The 25,348-nt window shown below is 54.9% G+C and overlaps 1 protein-coding gene across 1 annotated transcript in view; it reads right to left on the minus strand.

The window, feature by feature from the left end:
* Positions 1-5,513: 5,513 nt before the first annotated feature.
* The window catches only part of ARID3A (AT-rich interaction domain 3A), a 32,811-nt gene continuing 12,976 nt past the window's right edge, over positions 5,514-25,348 (minus strand). The window contains exons 4-9 of the mRNA XM_081076638.1: positions 14,385-14,457; positions 10,767-10,950; positions 10,164-10,411; positions 7,828-8,124; positions 6,581-6,679; positions 5,514-5,834 (exon numbers count right to left, since the gene is read on the minus strand). Of these exons, the coding sequence (XP_080932764.1) occupies positions 5,659-5,834; positions 6,581-6,679; positions 7,828-8,124; positions 10,164-10,411; positions 10,767-10,950; positions 14,385-14,457 (1,077 nt within the window). The 3' untranslated portion in view covers positions 5,514-5,658. The remainder of the gene's footprint in view (positions 5,835-6,580; positions 6,680-7,827; positions 8,125-10,163; positions 10,412-10,766; positions 10,951-14,384; positions 14,458-25,348) is intronic.

Below are 25,348 nucleotides of genomic sequence, written 5' to 3' on the forward strand. Positions count from 1 at the left end.
GTTGGAACTAGAATCAGCTGCTCCTGATTTCGATCTTCAGGACCAGCTGATGTCCCCAGGTTCCTCAAATATTGTTATTAAAGTGCAAAGAAGAGAAGACACCTAGAATGCTAATTTACACTTTTCAATCACCAAAACCAAAAATCTTTTTGGTTTTTCCAAAACCAAAGTTTTCTTTGAATCCTGAAATCTGGCACTTCTGAGCTGTGGGGCAGGTCACTGCCCAGGTTTGGGCCTTAGTTTCCCCACATGCAAAGTGGGGGGTTGCCCACAGCAATGGGATTTTGGCCCTGGGTCTGTGTCCTTGTCCTGGGAAGTCTGGCCTGGAAGTTTCTGAATTCCTGGGTTTCCAGGACAGAAGTGGGCCCAGCAGATGTGGATTGTAGGGGCACCCATTGTGCCAACGGGGACAGGGGCCTCTGACGGTGGAGGTTCAAGCAGGGGCAGGCCCAGGCAGCGCCCCAGGGCAGAGCAGCTGGATTGCAGTCAGGCCCCCTTGCAGGCCTCTCCCTCTCCTCCATTCCCTGGGGACCCAGCTCGGCCAGGCTGCTGTGTCAGGTCACAGGTCACCCCACCCCCAGCCTTTCCCGGAATGAGGACAGACCAGTTGTGTCAGAAGAACAGGACAAAAGCCACACTCTGGGGGCCTCCAGACCACCCAGTCGCCAGACCTCCTTGGTGCCAGCCGGGTGCCTCCTCCCAAATCCGAGGCTGGGAGGCTATGATGGTGACAGCAGCAGCAGTCTGGGGAAACTGAGGCAGTAGGGCCCTCACACCCACTCTGGGTCTAAGCCCTTGTTCTCTGTTTCCTACACATTTATTGAACACCTCCTGTTTGCAGGCACTGAGGAACCAAACCAGACTGGAAAGGCAGCCCAGGCCCAGCCCTATCTCGTGCCCTGTCCACCAGAGGATGAGGGGAACCTTTGAACAAACCCACAGTCCCCATGGTGTGCACTAATGGTGGAAGGAACAGTAGATGACTTCAGTGAAGACTGTCTTCTTTTCAGCCACCACCACCCCCACCTTAGCTCCGCTAATAAGGCCTGGTTTTGAGTTTCACCTCCTGGGAGCCTCCCCCGCCTCCTGACAAGCAGAGCAGGAGACCCAGGAGGCTGGGCTGGGGAGGTGGGGAGTTGGTGGTGGGGCCTGACCCCTCCCTGGATCCCCCTGGGGGGTGTGTGACCTCAGGGCGTTCTGCCCCTCTCTGGGCCTCTTCAGCAGAGGAATGAAGATGCTAGACTGGCCCATCCAGTTTGCCGGAAAAGGGCCTTTAAAAAAACTTTTCCTTTATCTCCCTGGGGGACAGGGGACTCAGAGAAGCAGGTGGGTTGACCTCTGTCTTCTGACCTCTTCAGGTCCCCAAGGTCCATGGAGGTGGGACTAAGACTTAGCAACCCATTCCTGGCATGGATGGAAAATGCCCCATGAAATTGGCCAGAAAAGGTGCATGGGAACTGACCAGCTGCCACAGGAGGGGGTTGGTTTTCCTACTCTTAACTAGCCCTGAGGGCTGAGCAGGAGGCAGGGATCAGCCCAGGCCAACCAGATCACCCCTTGGTCTGGTTTCTTTGGGGCCGCACTGGACTGAAAGGCAAAATGTGACCCAAACCACAGTGGGAAGGCTCTGGGGGACAGGGTGGGCTCCGAGGCCCTGGAGGCAGGACAAATGGGAGAGAGGTCTGATAATGGGCCCCAAGGTGGGTGTGACCCCCAGGTCAGAGCAGGGAAGCAGAGGAGCTTTCCAGGCAAAGGAGGGAGGGGAGGGGCATTCCAGGCCGCGGGAAGGGTACGTGCAAGGGCCCGGAGGCAGAGGCAGGCCCAGGCTGGCCTCCTTACAGAACCAAAATGAAGTCAGCAAGGAGGGGGCAGGGGCCAGGCCACATTCCCTGGGGACTTCAGTCAGACAATCCAGAGTGACCAGGGCATCAGAACCCAGGATTACAGGAGGCTTAGGCTAGGGTACTGGGGGACCAGGAGAGGGATACTGAGGGGGAGGGGGCTGCCTCTCAGATATGGTTTAGCCAGGGTCCCCCCATGGGCACTGCTGACAGCAGTCACTCTCTGTGGGGGGACCGTCCTGGACACTGGGGTATTAAGCAGCATCCCTGGCCCCTGCCCTCAATTCCACGAGCACCCCCCATGTGACAATCACAGATGTCTCCAGACATCGCCCAGTGTCTTCTGGGGGCACAGTCCCCACTGGAGGACCCCTGGATAAGCCCGTGCCTTCTGCCACCTGGACCCCAACAGGGTGGGACGACGCCAAAAAAAACTACCACCAGAGACGTTTTCTGTTAAAAGTCTGAAGTGTTTTTTGTCTTGTTTTAATATCTCATCAGCTTTACAGGGTTACAATTGTCTTAAATATTTCTGAAGTTTAAATACAATCTGAATAATAATGTTATAAAATGTAAACTTTCAGTGTTCTTTTAAATTTCAAAATCACACCCCTTTTTGTTTTTTTGTGGATTTTGTTTTTTTTTCTGTGTTTTTTTGTTGTTGTTGTTTTTTTGTCTTTTTAAAAATTTTTCCCCTTTTAATACCTGAATGTTCTGCAAAACTTAAATCCTTACAGGTCGCCCCGCCAGCCAGGGTGATAGGTGAGGCCTAACCAGGGTGATAGGCGAGGCCCAGCCAGAGGTAGAGTAGTTTGTTTATACCTTTTTTTTTTTTTAAGTTTTTTCCCCCCTTAAACCTGAGTTCAGACGCAGTCCCCACGCCGTCGGACAAACCCCAGAGAAACTGAAATTTCACATGTCAGGAATGAAAGGCTGAATTTGTGTTTGCCAAGAAAAAAAAATGCAAAAGCAAAATTAAGGGAAAAAAGGGTAGAAGTGAGCAAAAATGATACAAGTGAGAAAAGTGGCCGGACAATCACAAGCACTAAAAACTAACCCAACCACCCCAACGCCCCACCCAACACGCCCGACTGGACAGCTGGACGGCCTTGCAGCCAGTTTAAGGGACACAAGGAAGATTCCAGAAGCAGCCCATTCACAAACATCTCCAGACCAGGGGAACCTGTGAGCCCCTCTCCACCCTGAGTTTGGCGGTCCCTGCCCTTGCCCTGCGGCTAAGCCCCACTCATTCCAGAATGAACAGTGCACAAGCCCCTGACTGAGGGCTGTCCTGTCCCCCAGGACCCCCACTGACAGGAGTGGCCCTGAGCTGGGAGAAGCAGGGGGTGAATGGGGCCCGAAGGCAGAGGCCACAGCTCCCACCCAGCACAGAGGACCTCCTTGTTTCCACTCCCAGGGGCTCCCCCAGCCCTGTGTCCTCAGCCGCACCTGCCCCCTACAATCATCACCTTCAACAGCAGGCATGCCCTGAGTTACATCTGGGGACTGCGTCGCCCACACGACACGACATCCGGGTCTCCGACACACACAGACACGCAACACACACACAGGACCGGAGAGAGCACCCAGGCAAGGTCTCCGATGAAGTGCACGCCACGAGTGGGAGGGAACAGGTCCCAGAAACAGCTGAAGCCCTGAGCCAGCTGGAGGGGCAGGATGGGCAGGGTTTTGGCATCAAGAGTCAGACCTGAGGTAGAAACGGGCAACAGACACCCTGCTCTCCATGAGTGCAGGGCTCCAGGGGGTCAGGTCCGGGAGAAGGGAGAAGTGGGCTTAGATTCTCCATGGGAACAGATTGTGTCTGGGGACAAAAAGATCCCCCTCCCACAATGATTGTATTGCTGCAGTGAGAATTGGGGAGAGAGCCATCCAGAAGGTAAAACAGAAAGGAAACCCAGGATGCCCCCAGTCACTCCCTTCCTGGAAGTGGGGGAGTGTTCATGACCCTGAGATATACCAAAGAAAGGGCTCTGCCCAAAGACACACCACAGCCCCACACCCAAGAAAACCCAGACTGGGGGGCTCAGGACGCTCCCCCCAAGGTGTCCAAAGCAACAAGATGACTTAGGGCGGGGAGGCTGCCCCTTTCGGCCTTGTTAGGCCAGGCTCCATGGGCCCAATTAGAGGTTCCAGGATAGCCCTGGGGACAGTGAGCTAATAGCCCCACACCCCAGAGAAATGAAAACTCAGTGCATGAAAAGACCACTAAGGTGTACTGTAGGAGGCACAGTCCCAACTCTACCTGTTCCTGCGAGAGCAGGGCGGACAAGTCCCCAAACCCCACCGAGGCCTTAAAACAGACAGTGGTACTGCCTCATGGTGAAGACTATCACCAGCCCTTGAAATCAATTTCCCCACCCAGCTGACCCACTGACGCCCACCTTTTAACCCGGAGGAGGTGTCCTGGAGAAAGTAGTATAGCCTCCTTCTGGGCCTCTATTTAGTTCCTTTTGGAGGAGCTGTGGCCCCGTGTGAAGGAGACAAAAAGGGGTGGGTCATTCAGAATGCCACGGCCCCAAAAACCTCACCCTGAGCTAAGCCCGGCTCACCCCTAGTCCCCAATTTTGATAAGTCTTCAAAAGCAGCCCTTTCAGGCACGAGGGAGCCCCCAAGCCATATTCATCCCTGAGACAGGAGCCTGGGGGCTGTGACAGGTGAGTCCCCTCCCATGCCCAGGCCCTTTTTCCAGCATTTTCTCCTTTCTAGTTAAGACTTCCAGGTCCCTAACAGGGAGCACAGCACAGCAAGAAAAAGCATTGTTTGTCAGGGTCTGCCATTCAGCATTCATGTCCCCGACGGCCCTCCAGCATGCACCATCCCCACACCCCAGCCCGGCCCACAGCACCTGAGTTTATCACCTTTTCTGGCTCTAGCCAGGCATCCAGTGTCCTGCGCTGGCCAGCTGCCCACTGCACCACAGGAAATGCACACAAGAACCCAAATCAGTCATGGGAAAAAATTGAAAGGGTATTACTTTTTTTTTTTTTTTTTTTTTGCTTTTTCAAGTCCAGTTTCCCTGAATGAACACAAATATATAGATATATATAGATATATATATATATATCCTTTTTCTAAGGTCTGATTCCTCCCCAAGAATAAAATAGCATATTTACAAAACAAAACCCTCAAAATCTCTTAAAAACCCTATAGAGCTTGAATATCGCTATTTCTTAAAAAAAAAAAAAAAAAAAGAAAGAAAGAAAGAAAGAAAAAAGAAAAGAAAAAAAGAGAAAGAAAGAAAAAGAAAAAGAAAGTTCCCAAAAGCAACAAGAAAAAAATTCAACTGATTTTGGCTCAGGGGTTTCATTCAACACAAGGAGCTGGGTGTGGTGAGTATGTGATGTATAGAAAAAAAAAAAAAAAGACAAAGATGAAAACACAGTGCAGGGATGTATGAGGTAAACAGGATCTGGCCTTACATTGCAACTGGTCCAAACCAGACACCAGACACATCAGTCCAAGTCGGCCCCCCTGGGAAAGCCCTGGGAAGTATTTGCTGCTTTCTCTTTCCAGATTTCCTTTGCTAGTCTCACAATTCATCTCTCTGAATGTCTGAAACCTGAGTAATTCAAGTGTTCCTTGGTTTTCCCCTGTTTTATTAAATTTTCTTTATATATATATATACGTATATATAGTTTTTCTTTTCTTTTTGGCGTTAGCTGTGGCTCCTTTGTGGATATCTCCCCTCCCCACCCGTATCTTCCACCACCCTGGCCCCTGCTTGGCCCACCTCTCGACCCCCTGCCCAGTCTGACGGGCTCCTGGGGTTGGGGATGGTGGGTGAGGAGTGGTGCGGTTAAGGCAATGAGTTATTTGAGGTAGAAGACGTGGGGGGTGCGGACAACCCCGCCGGCCCCGCCTGGCTGCCTGTGCTGCTGCTGGTCCCACTGTTTCCTCCCCGGTTGCTGCCACCACTGCCTTTGCTGGGAGCAGAGGGTGGCGTGGGGGCCGGTGGCTGAGCAAACAGCACTCCTAATGCAAAGACAGGAGGAGAGACATGTCATGGAAAGTTGTAAAAGATTATGTGGCAGGTACAAGGCTGCAAAGTCCACCCAGGGACCCGCTAGGACACCCACCACCTCATCTCAGCCTCTGCTTCCCATGGGGTCTTCGCAGAGCAACCAACGGGAGCTGTTCTGTGCCCCCAGCGCCACCTGGGGGCCCAAACGAGGAAGTGGCCTGACTACATTTTTAAAAAGTTTGTACAGCTGACCCTTAAACAAAGACTCCGCCCCCCCCACAACTGAAAAATCAAATATAACTTTTGACTCCTGAAAAATGTAACTAATAATAACCCACTTGTGGCCAGAAGTCTTACCAATAATGTAAACAGTTGAATAACATATTTTGTATGCTATGTATTATATACACTGTATTTTTCCAAGTAAGCTAGAGAAAAGTATTAAGAAAAATTGTAAGGAAAAGAAAATACATTTACAGTATGGATTGAAAAAATGCACATATTAAGTGGGCCCGTGCAGTTCAAACTCGTGTTGTTCAAGGGTCAGCTGTATTTTTGAGCTCTGACTATGTACTGAGCGCGTGCTAAGTCCCTGCTACGTGCTGAGCACTGTGCTAAGTACACTACGTAGATTATCTACTCAAGTCTCCAAAGGGAAGAGCTTTGCTTGTTCTCATGGCGGGGCTCCTGTGGCTGGCCCTGGGGGTAACCTGGGACTCCTGAGCTAACCTGGGGAGAGCAGTGGTCAAGGTGCTACCTGTGTACATGATGCCATTAATCTCCACAGACATGCTAATACTATTGCTGCCATTGGTGCTGGTCAAGCTCGCAGCTGAGTCCTGGCGGCTCTCGGTGGCTGTGGGAAGAAGAAAAGCCACAAATTCATCTGTATAACGATTCGTTTCACATCTGTCATCCCCTAGACTCTAAGCTTCACAAAGCTGTGGACTGTATCTGCCACACCGGATATACTCAATAAATATTCATCAAATAAGAATGTATTTGTCTAAAATGTGCTTTTTTTGTGATTGTAAGTTCTAAGCAATGCTGCACACCCAAATCAACTCATTCTTTTGAACAGCCACGAAGTCTCTCAGACATGACTCATTCACTCCCCACTGATGGATACCCACTTCATTTCAAGGCTTCACTGTTAGGACATCACACAAATGACTGCAATGGACAATCTTGTCTAGACAAGTAGGCAAATTCGCATAACGCTACTTCGTTTTTACGAAAGACCTACATTCGTATCTGTTTTCACTAACCAAAAGAAAGCCAAAGAGGATTTCTTTTCTTTGCAAAAAAAGGTGAAAAGCGAAAATAGGGTTCGGCATTTGTTTTGTATGAGCCATTACAGAGGTAGCAGCACTCCAAAAGTGGCCCAATGAGCTAACCTCCCCGGAACTGCATTGCCACCTCAGCATGAAGCGGCCATCGCCCTGCAGTGTGTCTGGCGGCATCTGGCTTTGTCTCCATTTGTTCTATAGCAAGTTGTTCTATAGCATCTGTTAGCAAGTTGTCCTAAGGGAACTGCTCTGTGCTTTACGCTATTCCAACTTATGAAAGGTTTCACAGAAACACCCTACTTTTGGACAGTGGGGGACACCTGTATGGGTCTCCTCGAGCATTAGCATTAGTCTGATGCAGGTACCAAGTAGGTCACTGAGTCACATTTTCTATCTTTAAAAGAGACTGCTAAGTTGTCACTCCCACCTGTAGGACTGAGGGGGCCTATTTCCCCACATCCTGACCAACACTTGATATTATCAAACTCTAATGGGTGAAAAATGGCATTTCCTTGTTAACATGCAGATCCCCAACCAGAGGGAGCTGAACAGCTTTTCATAGGAATTTACTAGTCACAACTGCCCGCTTCCTCTATCGGTTTGCTTGCTCTTTTTCCCTGTTGATTTGTAGGCACCCTTTACATAGGGTAGCTCTGAGACCCTTATTTTGTTACACACACAGGAAGCATGGAGGGCCTGGGAGTCGGGTTGATACCTTGGCTGTTGATACGAATGCTCATGGGCAGCTGGGCTGTCATGGCCAGGAAGTTCTGCTGTAGTGCTCGCTGCATGAGCCGCTGCTGTTCATCTGCCACCAGGGCCATCTTCTTCTCTGGAGGCTCCCCAGACTCCAGCTTCTCCCGAAGCTGCTCCAGGGCAGCTGCCTGTGCTGCCACGGCTGCCTGGGCTGCTGCCGCTTGCACTGCTACAGCCTGGGCTGCCACCACAGGGTGGCCTGCCAGGGACACTGGCAGGCGGCCGGGGACTGTGATGGGGATGGCAGAGTCCTCCTCTAGACAGGAGAGAAGAGGAGTTGGTGACCATTAGGAAATTGACGTGGCCAGGCCTAGCCTTCTACCCATGTGGGAATGTGCACCATCTTGAACGCCTCCACTGATGGGGTGAATAGGTTTTTGTGTGTGTGTGTGTGTGTGTGGATAGGTTTTTGAATAAACACAGGGCTTTCTATGAAACCCTTTCCAAAGCAGGCTGACAGTAGATACATCAGAACGGTCACACTGCTGATTACAATATTAGTTACACTGCTGTCATAGCAGTATTGAGCATGAGTACTACATAGACACTGTAACAGCACATAATACAATACATAGTCGTCTTAACACAAGGGTTTGCCACAGGTTTTATCTAAAGCACTTAACATGAATTGTCTCAAAGGGCCACTTCAACAACCCCAAGCCTTCTCTTATCCCCATTTTCCAGATGAGGAAACAGGTTCAGAGAGGATGGATAACTTTCCCAAGGCCACAAAGCTGGAGAGAGGCTGAGCTGGGATTCAAACCCACACACCATAACTCCAGAAGCAGCTCCTAACCATTCCCCTCTTCTGTGGTTAAAACAAATGTCCCCATTGTCCCTATCCACTGGTCCCACTGGGATCCATTGTCTCTTCTTCTCCCGACTCTTATCTCCTATGTCTATCCCTGGTCACCAGGTGCTGCCCCTATGTGCTGGGTACCCACTCCAAACTTTGCTGGGCCCGCTACCCCGGAGTTTTAGCAGCATTCTCTCCTTTGTCTCCCTCTTCTGGTCTCACTGAAATGTCACCTCCTCTGGAGACCCCTCGGACCTGCCATCCCTTACCTAGTTTTCCTGTCACTGAGGACTGCTGCTCGTTTCCTGGCTCTCTCGTGATTCCCTCAGGGTCTGAACCCCTTTATCTTATCTGCCACCATCTTCTGCAGCTCCAGCGGGGGGCCTGGCCCATGGTGGATGCTTAATAACCATTAACGGGTATTACTGGAACTCCTCAAATCCAAAAGGGTAAACTGAGGCCCACAGTGTACTGAATGAACTGACATTAGCAAGGCCCCATTTGCCTTAGATCTGACCAGTTCTAACTTTTCAGGGCCCTGTAGCTATCAGCTTGGGTCCTTGGGCCCCAGGAAGTATGGAACCACAGTGCACGTGGCAGAGGAGAAACGAGAACTCAGAACTCAGACAGGTGAACTGGCCTGCTAATGGCCATGCTGCCACAGGTGCTGTTGGTGCTCTGTCAGGAAGGATTCAGAGGCTCAGTGGAGGAGAAGATGGTGATGTCGGCCATGGGTGGAAACTAGGAATCAGGGGCTGTCTGTCAGGTATCTGCAAACCTATGCCTGTTGCATGCTGGGCATTTTACACACTGAAGGCTCCCCAACAACTCTACAAATAGGGAGTAATTTTCTCCACTGTGCCACTCAGGAACACCTACCAATAGATTCAGGGATGGTTAAAGGGTCAATTTGATAGACCCACACTACACTCTCAATGGTGTCTGCTGGGACAGTGCATTGAGAAGAATTCTAAAGCTCAAAGAGAAAAGCATACAGTGACCAACTAGCAATGTCTGTCATGGGCAAGGGACTAGGAAAAACTATTGTGATGAATAGTACCAGCCACAGGTAGGAGACTGGGCCAATGCTGCAATAAATGATTAGCAATGCCTGCTACATGAGTACAGTGCTCAGTTAATATTATGTGCCTCGGTGCGGACCTGGAAAACAGTGATTAGTAATGTCTGCTGTGGGCACAGGATGGAAACATTGCTTGATCTGTAATGTCTGCCTTGGCATAGAGTTGGAGAAAAAAACTATTGATTGTGATGTCCGCCCTGGGCACAGGATTAAAAAATGGATCGAGTGGTATTGTCTCCCTGCTATGGGCTTGAGGTTGGAAAAATGGTGGTTGATTAGTCATGTCTGCCATGGACACACAACTGAAATATTCTACACACTTTTCCATGACGTTAGGGATGATCATCCTGGTTACCCAGAGGGGAAAATGTACGCGCCGCCAAGGCCATACAGCCTGAGTCGAGACCAAGTCCCTCACCTTTCTTGATCTTGGGGGCTGGGGTGATGGAGCTGCCATTGGTGCTGGCAGCCAGGCCCAGCGAGGACACGGGCAGCTTGGGCGAGGAGAGCATGCCATGGGCCCCGCCTGGTGAGTAGGCAAAGAGGGAGCCCCCGAAGCTCTGGCGTCGGCCTTCCCGCCGATTGCTGTCGATGGCTGCCTGGAGCTCGTTGGGGTTGCTGAGGCCGCGCTTCTCACACTCGTAGGGGTACAGGTACTTCATGTACCTGCAGGCAGGGGCAAGGGGACAAGATGGCACCTGGGATGCCTCCCGTGGTTCCTCACTGCACTCACATGCAGCAAACCCTGCTGCAGCACCATCTTCCCGACCCCATCACGTATAGCTACCTGAGAATCACTCAGTAGTCCCCAGAACCAATGTCTCTGCTTAGGAGGTTCCCTCTGTCTCAATGCCTGTGCCCATGACTACCTCCCACTAATTCTGCAATACACAATAGCATCACCTCAGAGCTGGAACCTTCCTTAAAGCCCCACCCTGAGGTTCTCAGAGTCTACTTGTCACGTGGCTCAGTGCCTCTGTGGTCCTTCCTGCCCCAGGCCCTCTGTACTTGTGGTACTCACTGGGTCCGCAGGGTAAAGGCAGCACTGGTGATAGACGTGGGCAGGTTGAGGCCTTTGGTGATCTCACGCCACAGCTTCTTGTTGATAACCTCCACCAGGCCGCCCTTCTCCGTCACCAGCACGTACAGCATGAATAGGTCAAGCACCTGCTTGGCCATGATGGGGATCCGGTTCACAGGTGTGCCTGCGGGGGGAAGGGTGAGTGCAGGTGAGGGGGCGCTGTCGCTGGGGCTGGAACCCCACACACAGCAGATGCCACTCTGGTTAATGCACCAGTCCAGAGCAGGGTCCTCCCTGGCTGTGTATACATCAGAGAGGGCTACTCCCTGTGGGGAGGCCCAAGCAGCATCCCTGGTCCCACCCACTTAACGCCAGGAGTGACCCCAGTCCTGACAACCACATATCTCAGAGATCACCCAGTGTCCCCTGGCAGCAGGATCACCCTGTTAAGACTCCCTGCTGCAGACAGTACTGAGGAGACAGCTCTGCCTCAGTTTCTCCATCAGTGATCTGGCTCATTGCTGATCAGCCATAGGCAGAAGACTGGGCCAATGCTGCAATAAATGATTAGCAATGCCTGCTACCGGATTTGTACAGTGCTCAGTTAATAATATGTGCCTCGGTGTGGACCGGGAAAACAGTGATTAATTAGTAATGCTCACCTGGGAGAAGGTGGGAGGTATAGAGAGGGAGATGCTGGGGGCCAACCCAGGGGATCGGCATGAGAAACTCAGCCTTTGTTATTCCTACTCCCATCAACAGCTGCCAAAACATCTACTCCTGAGTTCCCAGAGGCCTATGCCCAGGTCCCAGGGGCTTTGCAGCAGGGGAGGGAGGGCATGGCTAATCCACTTTGCAGCTTAGAGAGTGGGGCGGTGGGCTACCCCAGAGAGGGGAGGGCAGTGGGCTAGCCCAGGAGACAGTGTGGTGGGCTAGCATAGGGCCATAGGCTAGCCCAAGGATAGCAGGGCTGCTTCCCTCTTCCAGGCCTGCTCTCCTCTTCTGTCCACCTGACCCTCTCAGCCTCTGCAGTTGAGTCCCTCTCTCACCCAGAAGCCCCCAGATCTCAGCTCAGCCTATGCTGGCACCTTCCTGGCTAAGGGCAGAGAAAGCCCCATTCAGACCTCTCTCCCTGGCAGTGGAATCACAAGTTTACTGTCTATGCCACCCCCCGCCTGTCCTGCTCACATGGCATGCCCAGCCTGGCATTCAGCAAGCACTCAATTAACAACTGCGAGGGCTGATGGGCCATATCTCAGCCCAAGGGTTACTCTTATCCCCCTTTAGAGGTGGGCAAACGGAGGCTGCAAGATATGACCTGACAGAGGAAGGTTCTGCTTCCAGTAACAAGCCAGCTTGCCTGCTCCTGCGCCTGGATGATACCTTGCACCTCTGGACATTCCAGAATCACTTCTGGCCACACTTGGCCCCTCCCCAGCCCTTCCGAGGCTGCAAAATCCCCAACAAATTGAGGATGAGGACCTCAGACTCTCTACCCACCCAATTCCATTTTCAGCCCAAGAGGGAGAGAGAAGAAAAGCAACACCAGTGTTAGCACACCAGCTTGGTGAGGTGGCCACAGTGCCCTGCCCCACAGTACAGATTTAGGCTCTGCCTGGGGGGAGGGGGAGAATTAAGGAATCCTGGCTCTGAGGGCCTGAACGGATGTTTATAGAAGGAGGGGGCTGGGAGAGCACAGAGGGGTACTGACAGAGATGGAGGCGCAGGGGCCCTGGGAGTAATAAGGAAGGGGGGAGGCTGTCAGAGAAAGAGCAGGACCCGCCCCTGCACTCTCAGCACCTGAGAACTGGAGAATTTGGGTGGAGGCTTTTACTTTGTGACCGTCTGTCTGGAGTAAAGTAGGGGAGATCTGACAGATTCTCAGTCCCAAAGGACCCCCCACCCATTACAGAGCGGGAGGGTCCAAGAAAATGGCAGGGAAGAGAGCCTTGGAGCTGGGTTTTGAGGGATGCATAGGAGTTTGTTGCCTCCTGCCCTTCAAGAGCACCTGGCTTGTTGAAAGAGGCAGGGATGGACACAGATCCTCACAGCCCTATGTGGCCAGAGGCTAGTCTGGGGCTCCCAACCTCACCCATATGCAGGGGCAGCTCACAATACTTCCTAAGTACTTCCAGGATACCAAGTGCCTGATCTTGGCCAAACGGGTGGACTCCTGGCCTGGAAGCTCTGGGCCCCACATCAGGGGACTGGAGGAGTAGGGTCAAGCAGGTGTGGACAGGCCGATAAAGAAAGAGGGGGATCTCTCTGACCACATAGCAGGCCTGCAGAGGGCAGCACGCCTGGCTGGGCTGGATGATAAGATGAGGGCCCCTACCCCAAGAATGGCTCTGGATTCCTCCATCTTGGCACAAAAGGGGTTAACTAGCAGAGGCCTCTGCCACTACCCTTTCATCTCCTTCTCTTCTAGGCTCTGTGTTTACAGAAGCTGCTGGTGAGGGAGGGGCAGGCAGGGGCCCTGGACAAAGCAACAGTGTCTGGCCCCTGCAATGGCCCCTGAGTGGATCCTGCAGCCCCTGCTGACCCCACCCCTTTCTGCCTCTGAGCTCAGAGGCCACATGCCTGCTCCAGGCCTCAGTTTCCTTCCCTGAACAGCAGGGTTATTATAATCCCTCCACCCCCAGGGAGCTGTCCAGGGATCACAGGAATGAGCCCCACCCTGTAAAGGGCATTTCTAGGACAGACCCCATGTCTACGTCCTGCGGCAGCTCCAAGCTGAGGGTGAGGCCTGTGAACAGGAACCCTCTGGCTGCCCCTCAACCCCTCTGAGCCTGGCTCACCCTGAACTTCCTGAAACCCTCCAGTGTCTGGGCCTCAGTTTCCACACCAGATACTCACCCAGACCAGTCTCTGCTCCTCCTTATGTCACTGTTCTCAAGACCCAGACATTTCCCAGTGGGGACATAGTTGGCATCTGTCACACTCCAGACCAGGGGGAAATGAGGGGAAGGGCTGCAGAGGTATCCCAGCCCGGTATACTGTTGGCGCTCAGTAAATGTGGCCCAGCATGCAGTGTGTTTGGGGCACTGCCAATGGTGGGGACTGTTTGTGACCCATCTTACAGATGGGGTGACTGAAGCCCCCATGGGAGCAGGAGAAGGGCAGGGGCCTGAACCTCGCACCAGCGGGCACAGGACACCAGACCCTAGGCCACAAGAGCTGGACGCCTGTGGAGGAGCTTCTGTCCTGTCACCCCAGCGCCCACATGCCTACCTGCGTATCCAGCCCCACTCCCTAAACAGAGGCCAGCCCCACCCTGTTGTGGGGGATACAGGGAGCCAGGACCCCATGGTAACCTGCGTATCCGCAGCAAGGGACGAGCTTGGACTGTCCGTTCTGAGTGGGACCCCCCACGAGGACTCCCGCAGCTCTGCTCCCGATCTCAGACATACAGCGCTGGGCTGCGCATCGTCCCCTCAGACACCCACGGCAGGACGGTGCCTCTTCTCAGACCCCACATGGCAAGGCCACGTCTCCTCCTCAGACACCTCTCCAGCCACTGGGAACTCACTGCCACTGACATACTTGCCCCCAGCTGTATCCGGCAGGGGCCCCTCCCATGTGCCCATTTCCCGCGACTTCTGGGCAGGCAGGCCTCACCTCGCTTCTGCATGAAGCTGAACAAGTCATCCAGGAACTCCTTCCTCTTGGGGTCTCCATCCAGTTCGTAGAGCTGTGAGGACAGGGTGGGGACCCATTAGTTAATGCCAGAGTGTGGGTGCAGGTACCACATAACCATCACACGGAGGGCCAACCAAAGAGGCTGCTGGCAGGGACAGGCACCAGGGGTCCCAACCCCAGCCCCACCCCAGAGTCCAAGCATCTCCCGAGGTCCTACTGAGCAGACAATGAGCCTGCCCTCACTTTCAGATGAGGACAGAGACACCTGGATGAGTCTCGGGGATGGCGGGGCGTGGGAGGGGAGAGCTTAAAGCAACAGAGGTTTATCCTCCCACAGCTGTGGGACTCGAAATCCAAGATCAAGGTGTCACAGAGTCATGTTCCCTCCAAAGGCTCCAGGGGAGGGTCTTTCCTGCCTCTCCCAGCTCCTGGGGATTAGGTGTCCCTTGGCTTGTGGCTGCCTCACCCTAGTGTCTGCCTCTGTTGTCACGTGGCTTCTCCGCTGTGTCTGTGTCCAAATTCCCCTCGTGGCTTCCCTGTGTTGGTGTCCAAATTCCCCTCTGGATTTAGGACGACCTCATCTCATCTCAATCTGTAACTAGTGACATCTGCAAAGACCCTATTTCCAAATAAGGTCCCATTCACAGGGACCTGGAATTGGGTCTTGAACATATCATTTCGGGAAACACAATTCACCCCAGACAGACAGTGCCTGCCCAGGTCATCGTCATCATGACGACAGCGGACACATCCTGGCCCCATCCAGCATGTTTGTTCCTGAGACATGGCCCCATTTTGCAGATGAGGACACCAAGGCACCGAGGTAAGCAGGCAGGCGACCAGAGCCCTGAACGGTTGCGGACTCTCCATCCAGACTCCGTCCTCGGCACTGGCTGCCTGGGTTCACCAGTCATCATGGGAGGGGCAAGGGCCTCCATCTGTGGTATGGGGGGCAGAGGGTGCCCCAACCCATTGACCATAAGCTCCCAAGTGCTGGAGGGTAGGGAAGTGGGCAGATAATTAGAGAGCGAGGCTGGGGTGGCTGCAATTTGTCAAGGAGGGGCAGCGCAGATAGCAGGCTTCAAATTAAGCTCCAGGGAATGCAGCCCCCCCAGCTGCCTGCACATAGAGGGAATCAGGACTGTGGGAGGCCTTGAAACCACCAATTAACTCCAGCTGGGCTAAAATAGTCCATTATTTGGGTCCAAGAACTCACCAACACCCAGAGGAGGCCATGTCACGGGGGGGGCAACTACCCCTCAGCCATCTTGCCCCTCTCCGGGCCTCAGTTTCCCCATCTGTGCAATGGAGACAACATGGGGCCTCTCGGGCCAGGGCTAGGGGAGCCAGGAGCCCAGACCTGGGTGGTCGAGGCCTTTGTCTCCTCCATCCTGCCTGGCCAGGCTAGCCGGCTGCATTCCTGAGCTGATTTATGGCATCCAGGGAGGCCTGTATTTCCCCCTGCCTGAGGCATGTGGGGCCTGCAGGTGGACCTTCCCGTGGGCCCACGCCAGGCCTCCCTGCCCGGCCCGCTCTCCCTGCCTACATGACACCCCCATGTGTCCCTTCCCCACTCTCCTCCTCCCTGGCCCTCCCATCAGCAGGGATGTGTGGATTCACACATGTCTGGGCTCCTGTCCATCTGCCTCGTATGACATCAGGGATTTTTGTCTGCTTTGTTACCCATGTCTAGAAGGTAGCTGAGCGCACAGCAGTTGTGTGATAAATGCTGCTGAAGTGAACCCTAATTTTCTCAGCTGCAATGTGGGCCGGGCTGGGCAGAGAGCGAGGTCACATAAACTGGGGGAATTGGCAGGTACCTCAAAGTCTGCCCACTGGAGCCTCAGAATCGGACCTAATGTTAAAAAGGGTCTTTGCAGATATCACTAGCCAAGATGAGGTCACACTGGAATAGGTGGGCCCTAATCCAATGATCGTCCTTACAAGAGGAGGAAAGAGACAAAGAAGAGAAGCCAGGTGAAGAGACTGGGGTAATGCAGCCATCAGCCCAGGGACACAGGAGCTGGAAGAGGCAGGGAAGGACCCTTCCCTGCAGCGTTGGGAGGGAATGCAGCCCTGCAACACCTGGATCTGGGACTCCTGGCACCAGAAGGTCAGAGGATGAATTCTGTTGTTTTAAGCTGCCCGTTGTGTGGTCACTTGTCACAGCTGCCCCAGGAGACTCATTCAGGTGCCTGTGAAGCTCAGGTCCTCCCTAATGAAAGGGCAACGTCTTCTTTGAGATCTTGACCCAGGTGGAAGGCGGTCCACCCAGCCCCACGAGACCTCAGTGCCCTTCCTGTGTCAGTTTTCCCGTCTTTCAAGGACAGTACAACAAACACAACAGCTTCACCTGTGGCACCTGGCACCAAAATGACCCCTATATTCCAGGTGGGGAAACTGAGGCTCAGGGTGGCGACCAGCTGCCGGGTGACCTCTCAGCAGAGGTGGCTGACTCAGCAGGGGGCTGTTAACTCCCAGGCCAAATGGTGGGCAGACCCCCGTGGGGCTGGGGCATTGAAAGAGGTCATAAAGGGGATGTACGGTGGAAGAGGGGGGCTTTAATGGCCGTTGCCGCGGGCAGCTGACAACAAAGCCAGGCAGTAAAGGCTGCCCCCAGCTTTATGAGGCTCTGGCCCCAAGTTCCGCACCCCTGTGGTGTGTCCGGCCCTGGCTGGGGCTGCCTGCCAGGCTCCAGGGATGGGGAAGCTTGGGACGGTGTCAACACTGCCCATGACGGTGTCCAGGCCCCCCTTGTGGGCCAGTGAGCCCAGCCACCTCTCTTCAAAAGGCTCTTGAGTCACACAGCTGGGCCACAACACACCCCATGCCACGCCCCAGCCTCGGTCCCACCTGGGTCCTCTAGCTGGAACCCTGCCTCTCTCAGTGTGGACCAGGAGGTACTGAAATCAGCCACCTGCCATACCCAAGGCCACCAACCTGGGCTGGAGACTGGGCCAGCCCTCCAGAAACCCTCCCTGGAGCTGAGGGCTGAGATAAGGGCCCCAGTCTCCTCCTACCCGCACCTCATTTCCCTGGGGCCAGGCACAGGGAGCTCTGAGGACAGTCTCATTCTGGCACCTGCAGCTCCCAAGAGCACACAGACCCTGCCAACCCCTCTTTGTCTCACCATGACCTGCAGCTTCTCAAACGTGCCAGGTGGTCCCACCTCCCGCCTTGGCCCTGGCACTTCCTCCTGCCTATCCCAGCTGGCTTCCACCTTCACCCAGACGTCCATGCAGCAAGCCCCCGTCCTCCAATATCACAACGCCAGACGCATGGGCAGCACACTCTGCCATCACTCGGACGTGATTACTGAGAAGGGCTGTTGCCTTGTTCACCCCCTACTCCCCCACCCTGGCCCTAGCATCACCCAGGACACGTGGATTCACAGCCTGGTCTGGGCCCCTGTCCGTCTGCCCCAGCAAATTCTGTTTTGTCCACCGTGTCTAGAATCTGGCACCCAGCAGACCTCATTAAATTGGCCTGGGTTCCTCAGTGCCGCGTGGGGACGGTTCATTTATCCTTCCCCAAGTCCTGAGCCTGGGTTATGCTGGGCAAGCTGCGTCCAGCTGTCTGGCCCTGCTGGGTTTACTTCTTGTCCTGTGACCTCGTGCCCATCCTGCCCTCCCCAAGTCTCAGTTTGTTCAGCTGTGAAATGGGAACAAAACCACGAGGACATAGACAGCCTTGTTGGAGGCACCCACGGGGTGCTCCCTAAGTGCACAGCGGAGTCACCAGGACACGCTCACCCGCCCCGCCTCTGCCTGCCATGGCTGCAGTGGGGCTCCTATCCGGTGATGGTGTTCATCCACGAATTACCAAGGCTGGGGGGACCATGTGTCCATCTCCCCCTCTCTAGCACCACTTCACAGAAGGGGAAATGAGGCTCAGAGCGGTTGGGGCCAAGCCCCCCACCAACAGCCAGAGGGGCTTTTCATGGCAGTCTGAGAACGACCATGCCTGCCCTACAGTCTCCCATGGCTTCCAGGACCCCCACCACTCCCTGCCCTTACCTCCTTCTGCTGCAGCCCCTTGGCATGGCTGAGCAAAACAAGCACCCTCTCTCTGGCCTCAGCTACTTTGCAGTGGCTGTTCCCTCTCCTGGAATGCAGTTCCCTAGATGTGTGCACAGTCCCTCCTTCCCACCCAAATGTCACCTTCTCAGGGATCCACCCCCCCCAGCCCCTTGTCAAACTATGACCTCTTTATCTGCTGTTTCTTTCTGAGCACTTTGCACAAAGGGCTCATGCCACATGTGGATTTTTCAGTAGACATTCAATTACATTTGGCAGATGAATGAACATAATGCCCCTCTCTCTGGACACAGCCTGCAGATGTGCACGGAGGCGGTGAAGGTGCTGGAAACCCGCTGAGGGAATGTCCCCCCAACGATGGGCCACTGTCAGCAACTAAGGAGGAAGCTGATAAAGCCAGGAAGGTTCAGGGCTCAGGTAAGGCACAAGAGGAGCGGGAGAAAAAGTGGGACAACCACCCCTACCCCAAAGGCATGGTGGGCAAACAGGAAATTCTTGTTTGTGTCCAAACAGTGCCTGATGCTGGTTACACTGTTGACCAGGCCCAGATGACCCCTGAAGTTGAGGGGCTCCTTTGGAGCTAGGGAGCTCCTCCCTGGTGTGGGACCCCTCCCTAGCCTGCCAGCCTGGAAGATGGGAGGAAAGGCCACTGTGGCCACTAGCAAATCCATAAACTGACATGTTGGGGGGCACTTCCAGGGCCCAGCTCACAGGAGGCTGCATCCGCAGGCCCCAGTGGGCATGGTGAAGAGCACACTGCCAGGAGCCCCTGCCTGGGCAACGGAGCACCAGTCTCCAGCCACCAAGGGGCGGGGGTGGTATCAGGCCTTGAGGGGCCCAGGCTGTAAAGAAACCGCCTACAGGCCCCCAGAGAACCTTTGCCCCCTTAATGGTGTCTGCTCAGGCCCCCTCCCGCCACCCAGGTGGCTCCAAAGTCCACGGGGCCCCACCTCTGGATGTGGCCACTGGGCCAACAGGGGAACCCCGGAAGTGAGGCCGCTGTCCTCAGAAGGCAGAGAGGGTCCAAAACAGGAAAAACAGAAACTGCCTAGAACCCAGAGTTTGGGGACTGGCGAGCCCTGAGCTACTGAGAAGGCAAACACGGATATGAGAGAGAGATGCTGAGGATAGGAAAAGCTTATTAAATAGCCATATTTTTGTACTGTCCAATACAGCTTATAGGAAACCAAAGAAGTGGGTCTTCCTCCCCCGCCAAAAACAGGCTTAGGAATGCTCAGCTCCAGCAGGGACAGGCCTGACAGCAGCAGCCATGTGCCCAGTGGGTCCTTCTCAGGGATTCCTGGGCCGTTGAGGGTCAGAGGGAAGGGACAGATATCACTGCAGGGCGGGAACCAGGGGACCTGCTGGAACCCTGGTTGGCTCAGAGGGCGTCTGTGACGGAGGAGATCTTGTCAGTGAATGAGTGATGGAGCCTGCAAGCCTGTGTGGGTGCGACACAAGGATTCAGTCCTTAATCTCACCTACTTTCCCCGAATCTCTGAACAAAATATTTACGGAGATGAAACTCACGTGACATAGAATTCACCATTCTAAAGTAAACAATTCAGTGCCATTTAGTACATTCACTATGTTGTGCAACTACCACCTCTATCTAATTCCAGAACATTCCATCACCCCCTCCCCTCCCCAGCCCCTGGCAACCACGAACCCACGTCCTGTGCCTGTGGACGCGCCTGTTCTGGACATTTCCCGTAAGTGGAATCACACACTGTGGCCTTGTATGTCTGGCTTCTCTCATGAGCACTGTGTGTTCAAGGTCCATCCACGTTGTGGCGAGTGTCAGCGCCGCCCTCCTTTTCACGGCCGAGTGGCACTCCCATGTGGGGATGGACCACGCTGTGTGTATCTATCACCTGATGATGGACACTAAGGTTGTTTCTACCATTTGGCTGCTACTCTTGTGCGTGTCATCTCACCTATTCTAGTAACTTTTAGGTTGGGGACAAGAATTGAATCATTGTACCTCCTATAAGCAAAGTGAAACTAGACTGAAACAAAGCAGAGAAGGCGGCTATCCCCCAGTTCCCATGAAACACCCAAGAGCAACCAGAATAGTAGATGACACTTCCTCCTTGCAGCCTCTCAGGGACGGAAGGTCCGAGGGGCTTTACGTCAAAATGAGGCAGTGTCTCCCCTGCTCAAAAGCTGACTTTGGCTCCCTATTGCTCTCAGAAGAAAGCTCAGGCTTCCAGCTTGCCAGGCCCCAGCCGGCCAGCCCTTGTCCGTTCCCATCGCTCACTCTGCAATAGCCCCACCAGCCTCCTCACTGCTCCACACACCCAGTCCTGCCCCAGGGCCTTTCCACTTGCTGGTCTTTCTACCCAGAGTCCCTGTCATCCAAACTTAGCCTGTAGCTCTGACGCCCAAACTGGGGCAGTGCCTCCAGGAACATACTAGCATCTGTCAGGGTCACAGGACTGTGATTATTTGGAGATGGTTTCTTCCCTACCTAGATGAGAGCCCCTCGAGGGCAGAAGTGGGTTCTGTGGATGCCAGGCACAGACCCTGGTATACAGCAGGCAGCCACTAATGAAGGAAGGGGTAGTGAGAGCACACTTGAGCTCTCGCACCCTCGGCCTTGCCTTCTGATATCCCCCTCCTGACAGCTCCCCGCCTGCCCACTGATAAAACCCCTCCTCACACTATCGGGCACTGGTGACGCCCCTTGCCGCCTGCCCGAGATGACTCAGCACGCACAGCCGTTGCTGGGGCCCCAGGTGGGCCAGGAGCAGCGTCCCTGGGGGCCTCCCAGCCTCCCCCATTCACAGCAATGCTCTCAGTTGCTGGAGGGAGGGAGTGGGTGGGGAGGCACCCCAGTCTCCCCACAGCCCTTCCAGCCTACTCTGGGCTTGGGGAAACTGAGTCAGGCAGAGGGCTCCTCGCATGCCTGGTGACCAGGTCTCATGCCAACCACCTGCTAAGCGCTTGATCAGTCCTTTTCCACATCACAGAGTGGAGAGCACCTCCCAGAGATGGCAAAGCTGAGCCCTGAGGCCAGGTCTCGCCCCTTCCCCACACAGATCCTAGATCAGGGACAAATAGACCGACAAATGGATGAATGAAGTCAGAATGGGGCTCTTTGGGGTTGTGGGAGGAGGTCAGTGGGGGCAGAAGGACCCAGAACCTGGAACCCTCCCAGTCCGCGCCTGAGGCCTCAGTTTCCTCCTGAAGAGAGTACAGGGACAACGCCATGCGGAAGCTGTTGCTGCAGCCTCCCTCCCAACTCCAAAGGCAGCAAGACCCCAGCCCTCAGAAGGCTGACCCCGCAGGCATCTGGAGGTTTTGATTTGAAGGGTTTTTTGTTTTTTTGTTTTTCCCTGTCCCGGAAACTCTCAGGACATATAGCATAGAGGAGGTGAGGACCGAGTGAGAGCTGCCAATCCACAGGGTTTTGACCAGGACAGTCCATTCTGCAGCCATTATTAAGCACCCTCTGTATGTCAGGTCTGTGCTGGATGCTGGGGACACAGTGTGCCCAAGAGAGACCCAGACGCCCCTTGGGGCCCAGGCCAGCAGGGTAGATGGTGAGGGAGTAGGAGGCCCACTGAAGCCGGGCATCACCCCTGAAGGATGGGGAAGGGCAGGGTCACTTGCTGCCAGCACACAACAGGGGCTTAATCAATGTCTGTGGAACTTTAGGCCCTTCCCAGGAGTCACCCTCCTGTGCACCTGACTCTGGGGGCACCCCCACCAGCAGCCAGGCGGCCCTTTCGTTTCCTGTCAGTGTTCCAGGCGAGGCCTCCTCCACGCAGATGTGGCAGGGGCCCCACCGGGCGCGCAGGAAATTGGGGAAGTGATTCTGGGCAGAGCAGAAACATCTGTCCGCTCGGACACCCCATGCACCTCACGATCGGCCATGTGTCCCCTCTCTGAAAAGACAGCACCCCCACCTATGACACAGATATTAATAAAAAGCTACAGAAACGAGTCAGAGAACTGCGTCTTTCTGGATTTCCAGATCGCGATGTTTGGAGGCCTTTCATGTGACCAGGGCCATCTGTAAAGTGAGCAGGGGTATGTACCTGGGCATTCAGGTGGGGACAAGGAACTCATGGAAAAGGGGGTGTAGAGGGAGATGGGTCTGGCACCAGGAGGAGCCACCTTGGTGGCAGATCAAGGCTGGTTGCCCACTAGCCCCATGTCACAGTGGGGAACCCGAGGCCCACGGGGGACACGAGCAGGCCCGGCATTGAGGATGCACTCAGGATAGGGATCAGCAGAGATCCTTCTAGGAAGTGATGCAGAGGGGGGAGGTGGTTGTCCCATGACCTCATGCAAGTGACATGCAAATCCTGGTGGCCTCACGTCCACCTGGGAGTCCCCCCCCCACTCCCCCACCCCACACAGGCCTGGCTCTGAGCTGACCACTACTGTGTTTCCCTGAAAATAAGACCGGGTCTTATATTAACGTTTGCTCCAAAAGACGCGTTAGGGCTTATGTTCAGGGGATGTCATCCTGAATAATCATGCTCGGGCTTATTTTCCGGTTAGGTCTTATTTTCGGGGAAACGATATCCACGTGGGACCCTGTTTCACACACAGGGAAGCAGAGGCTATGAGGAAACCACAGAGCTCAGCTGAAAGCCAGACCGAGCAAGCCCCTTAGTACTTCTGGAATGACTGCAGGTGCACCGGCCTCATCAGACCCACCGGGCACTCGGGGGCATCAGTAAAATGCTTCAGGGTCAGAAAGCCCCAAACTCGGCATCTCCTCCTTCTCCCCAGTGATTACTAATCATTCCCGCTGCCCTGGGGGCGCTTCCCGCGGGGTCCCAGGCCCCAACAAGTGCAGCATGATAGTCTCCTGATCCTGTCTGGCCACTGGCTCGTGGTTGCCTCACATCCAAGACCTGCACCCAGGGCCTGGCACCCAGGAATTGAAAACCCTGTCCCGAGTTTCCCTGCAGATGAGCCTGGAATGTGCTGGCAGGGACTTTCCTAGTGTTTGGAGCTTTTGAAAAGCTCTACCTGGCCAGGGAGTGAGGTCCCCATCACTCCCAGCCCAGGTTCTCTGAACAGAAACATGGCCAGTGCCAGCAGCTTCAGGGAGCAGGATGCCAGAGGACAGATCACCACCCCTGCCCTGGCTGAGCTGAGCAACAGATGGAGCAGAAAGGAAGGGGGTTGCTTCCCACCTTCCACCCGGTCCGGTATCAAGAGGAAGGGGTCCCAGTGGGCTTGGCCCAGAGGCCCCACCAGAGCCTCTGCCAGACCCCAGGCCGAAGGCAGAACCATAGGAACCAACCCTTGGCGGCAGCCAGCAGCCTCAGGGTGCTACCCAACCCTATCTCCTGACTGCAGGGTGGAGGAGTGGGGGGCGGGGCGGCCTCAGGAATTCTTGCAGGGAACAGGGAGGGGAGACAAGACGTCCACTGGGCAGCCCCGGCAGGCACACAGCTGGTGCCCATCAAGCCCTGCCCCTCCACCAGGACACCTGGTAAATGGTAATGAACACTGACAACGAATTTCCAAAAGCCAGCGATCTGCACCCCAGCTTGGCCAGGCTCTACCCTGCATGGTGATGGCAAAGAAATGAATAACCCAGACATAACTCAGGCCCCACTTCCCTTCCAAGAATTGGGCACCCATCAGTGAACACATGTACTGGCTACTGGGGACAGGGAGGGGGACAGGCAGGCCCAAGGCAGGGCAGGGAGCCATCGGGGGCAGGGCCACCGCTAGAGTAGGCGGAGGGTGGCACTATGCCCATGCATGCCCATCCACGAGGCACTCACCACCAGTCATCCCTGGAAGAGTGGCAGTTGAGGAGGAATTATAAGGTGTGCGGGTGGGGAAGGGGCAGGGGAATGGGGGAGGTAGAGATTCAGAGACAACAAGTGACAGAGATGGGAGAGAGCAAAACCAGGAGGTTCCAGGAACAGACAGGTACACCCGGGTTCTAGTCCCCTGCCTGTACCCTGGCCTTCCAGCTGCCATCAGAAGACCCTGCCCAGCCTGCGTCCCAGGGAAGAATTCATGGAACTGGTCACAGAAGGGGGTTAAATGAAGAACAGAAGGAAGGGGTGGCTGGCCCCTGCCTGGTCAGAAGTGGGGAGGCCCCTCAGTGTTGGGGGTCAAGGGCCTGGCAGGGTGCCCCTCCTGGGTGGGGGACCTCACAAGCTCAGAAGATCCACATTATAGTGATGGGCTCAGGCCCCTACGTGGGGTGGGGGTTTGGGGGTACAGCCTAACAGGGCAGAGGCTGGGGTGGCCATGGGGACCCTCAGAGATCCCTCCTGGGGCAGAAAGAGAAGGTGAGTGCACCGGGGCCCACAGCCACTCCCGGTCCCTGCAGCCTGGACAGAGATGCCAGACAACCTCCCACGACACTAACAAGTGTCAGACAACCCCACCTGGACAGAAACCCCCAGACCCTCAGCCCCACCCAGACACAGCCACACGGCCCCCCACCCAAACCTCCACGTGGCTATGGACACATGTCGGCCGGCACACAGACCCTCCCACCACCTGATGTGCCCACCCTAATGTGGTCTCCCAGTGCACACGTGGACACGCCCATCCACCCAGACACAGACACACAAACACAAACACACCCTTGCTCACTGGCTTGCAGATAATGGCCCCAGACATCCCGCCCTTGGCCTCTGCACCCGCCCAGCCCGCTGGGCCCCACGCCCCCACCACCCCACTGCCGAAAGGACAGCAGCGACTTCCATCTACTTTCTTCCCAGACGCATCCCTGATGCCTAGAATGGGGGCTGGTACACAGCAGGCACTCCATACATGCTTGTGGAAGGACCTGGCTCAGACACACGTGCACATGGGTACACAGCCTGGCCTTCTGCCGGAACCTGGTCCCACAACCTCATGGGCAGGACAGTCAGGGTCCCCTTGCCCCAAACTAATCCCCAAAGCAGAGTCGGT

This window comes from Rhinolophus hipposideros, assembly GCF_964194185.1.
Source record: "Rhinolophus hipposideros genome assembly, chromosome: 16".
Classification (NCBI taxonomy): domain Eukaryota; kingdom Metazoa; phylum Chordata; class Mammalia; order Chiroptera; family Rhinolophidae; genus Rhinolophus; species Rhinolophus hipposideros.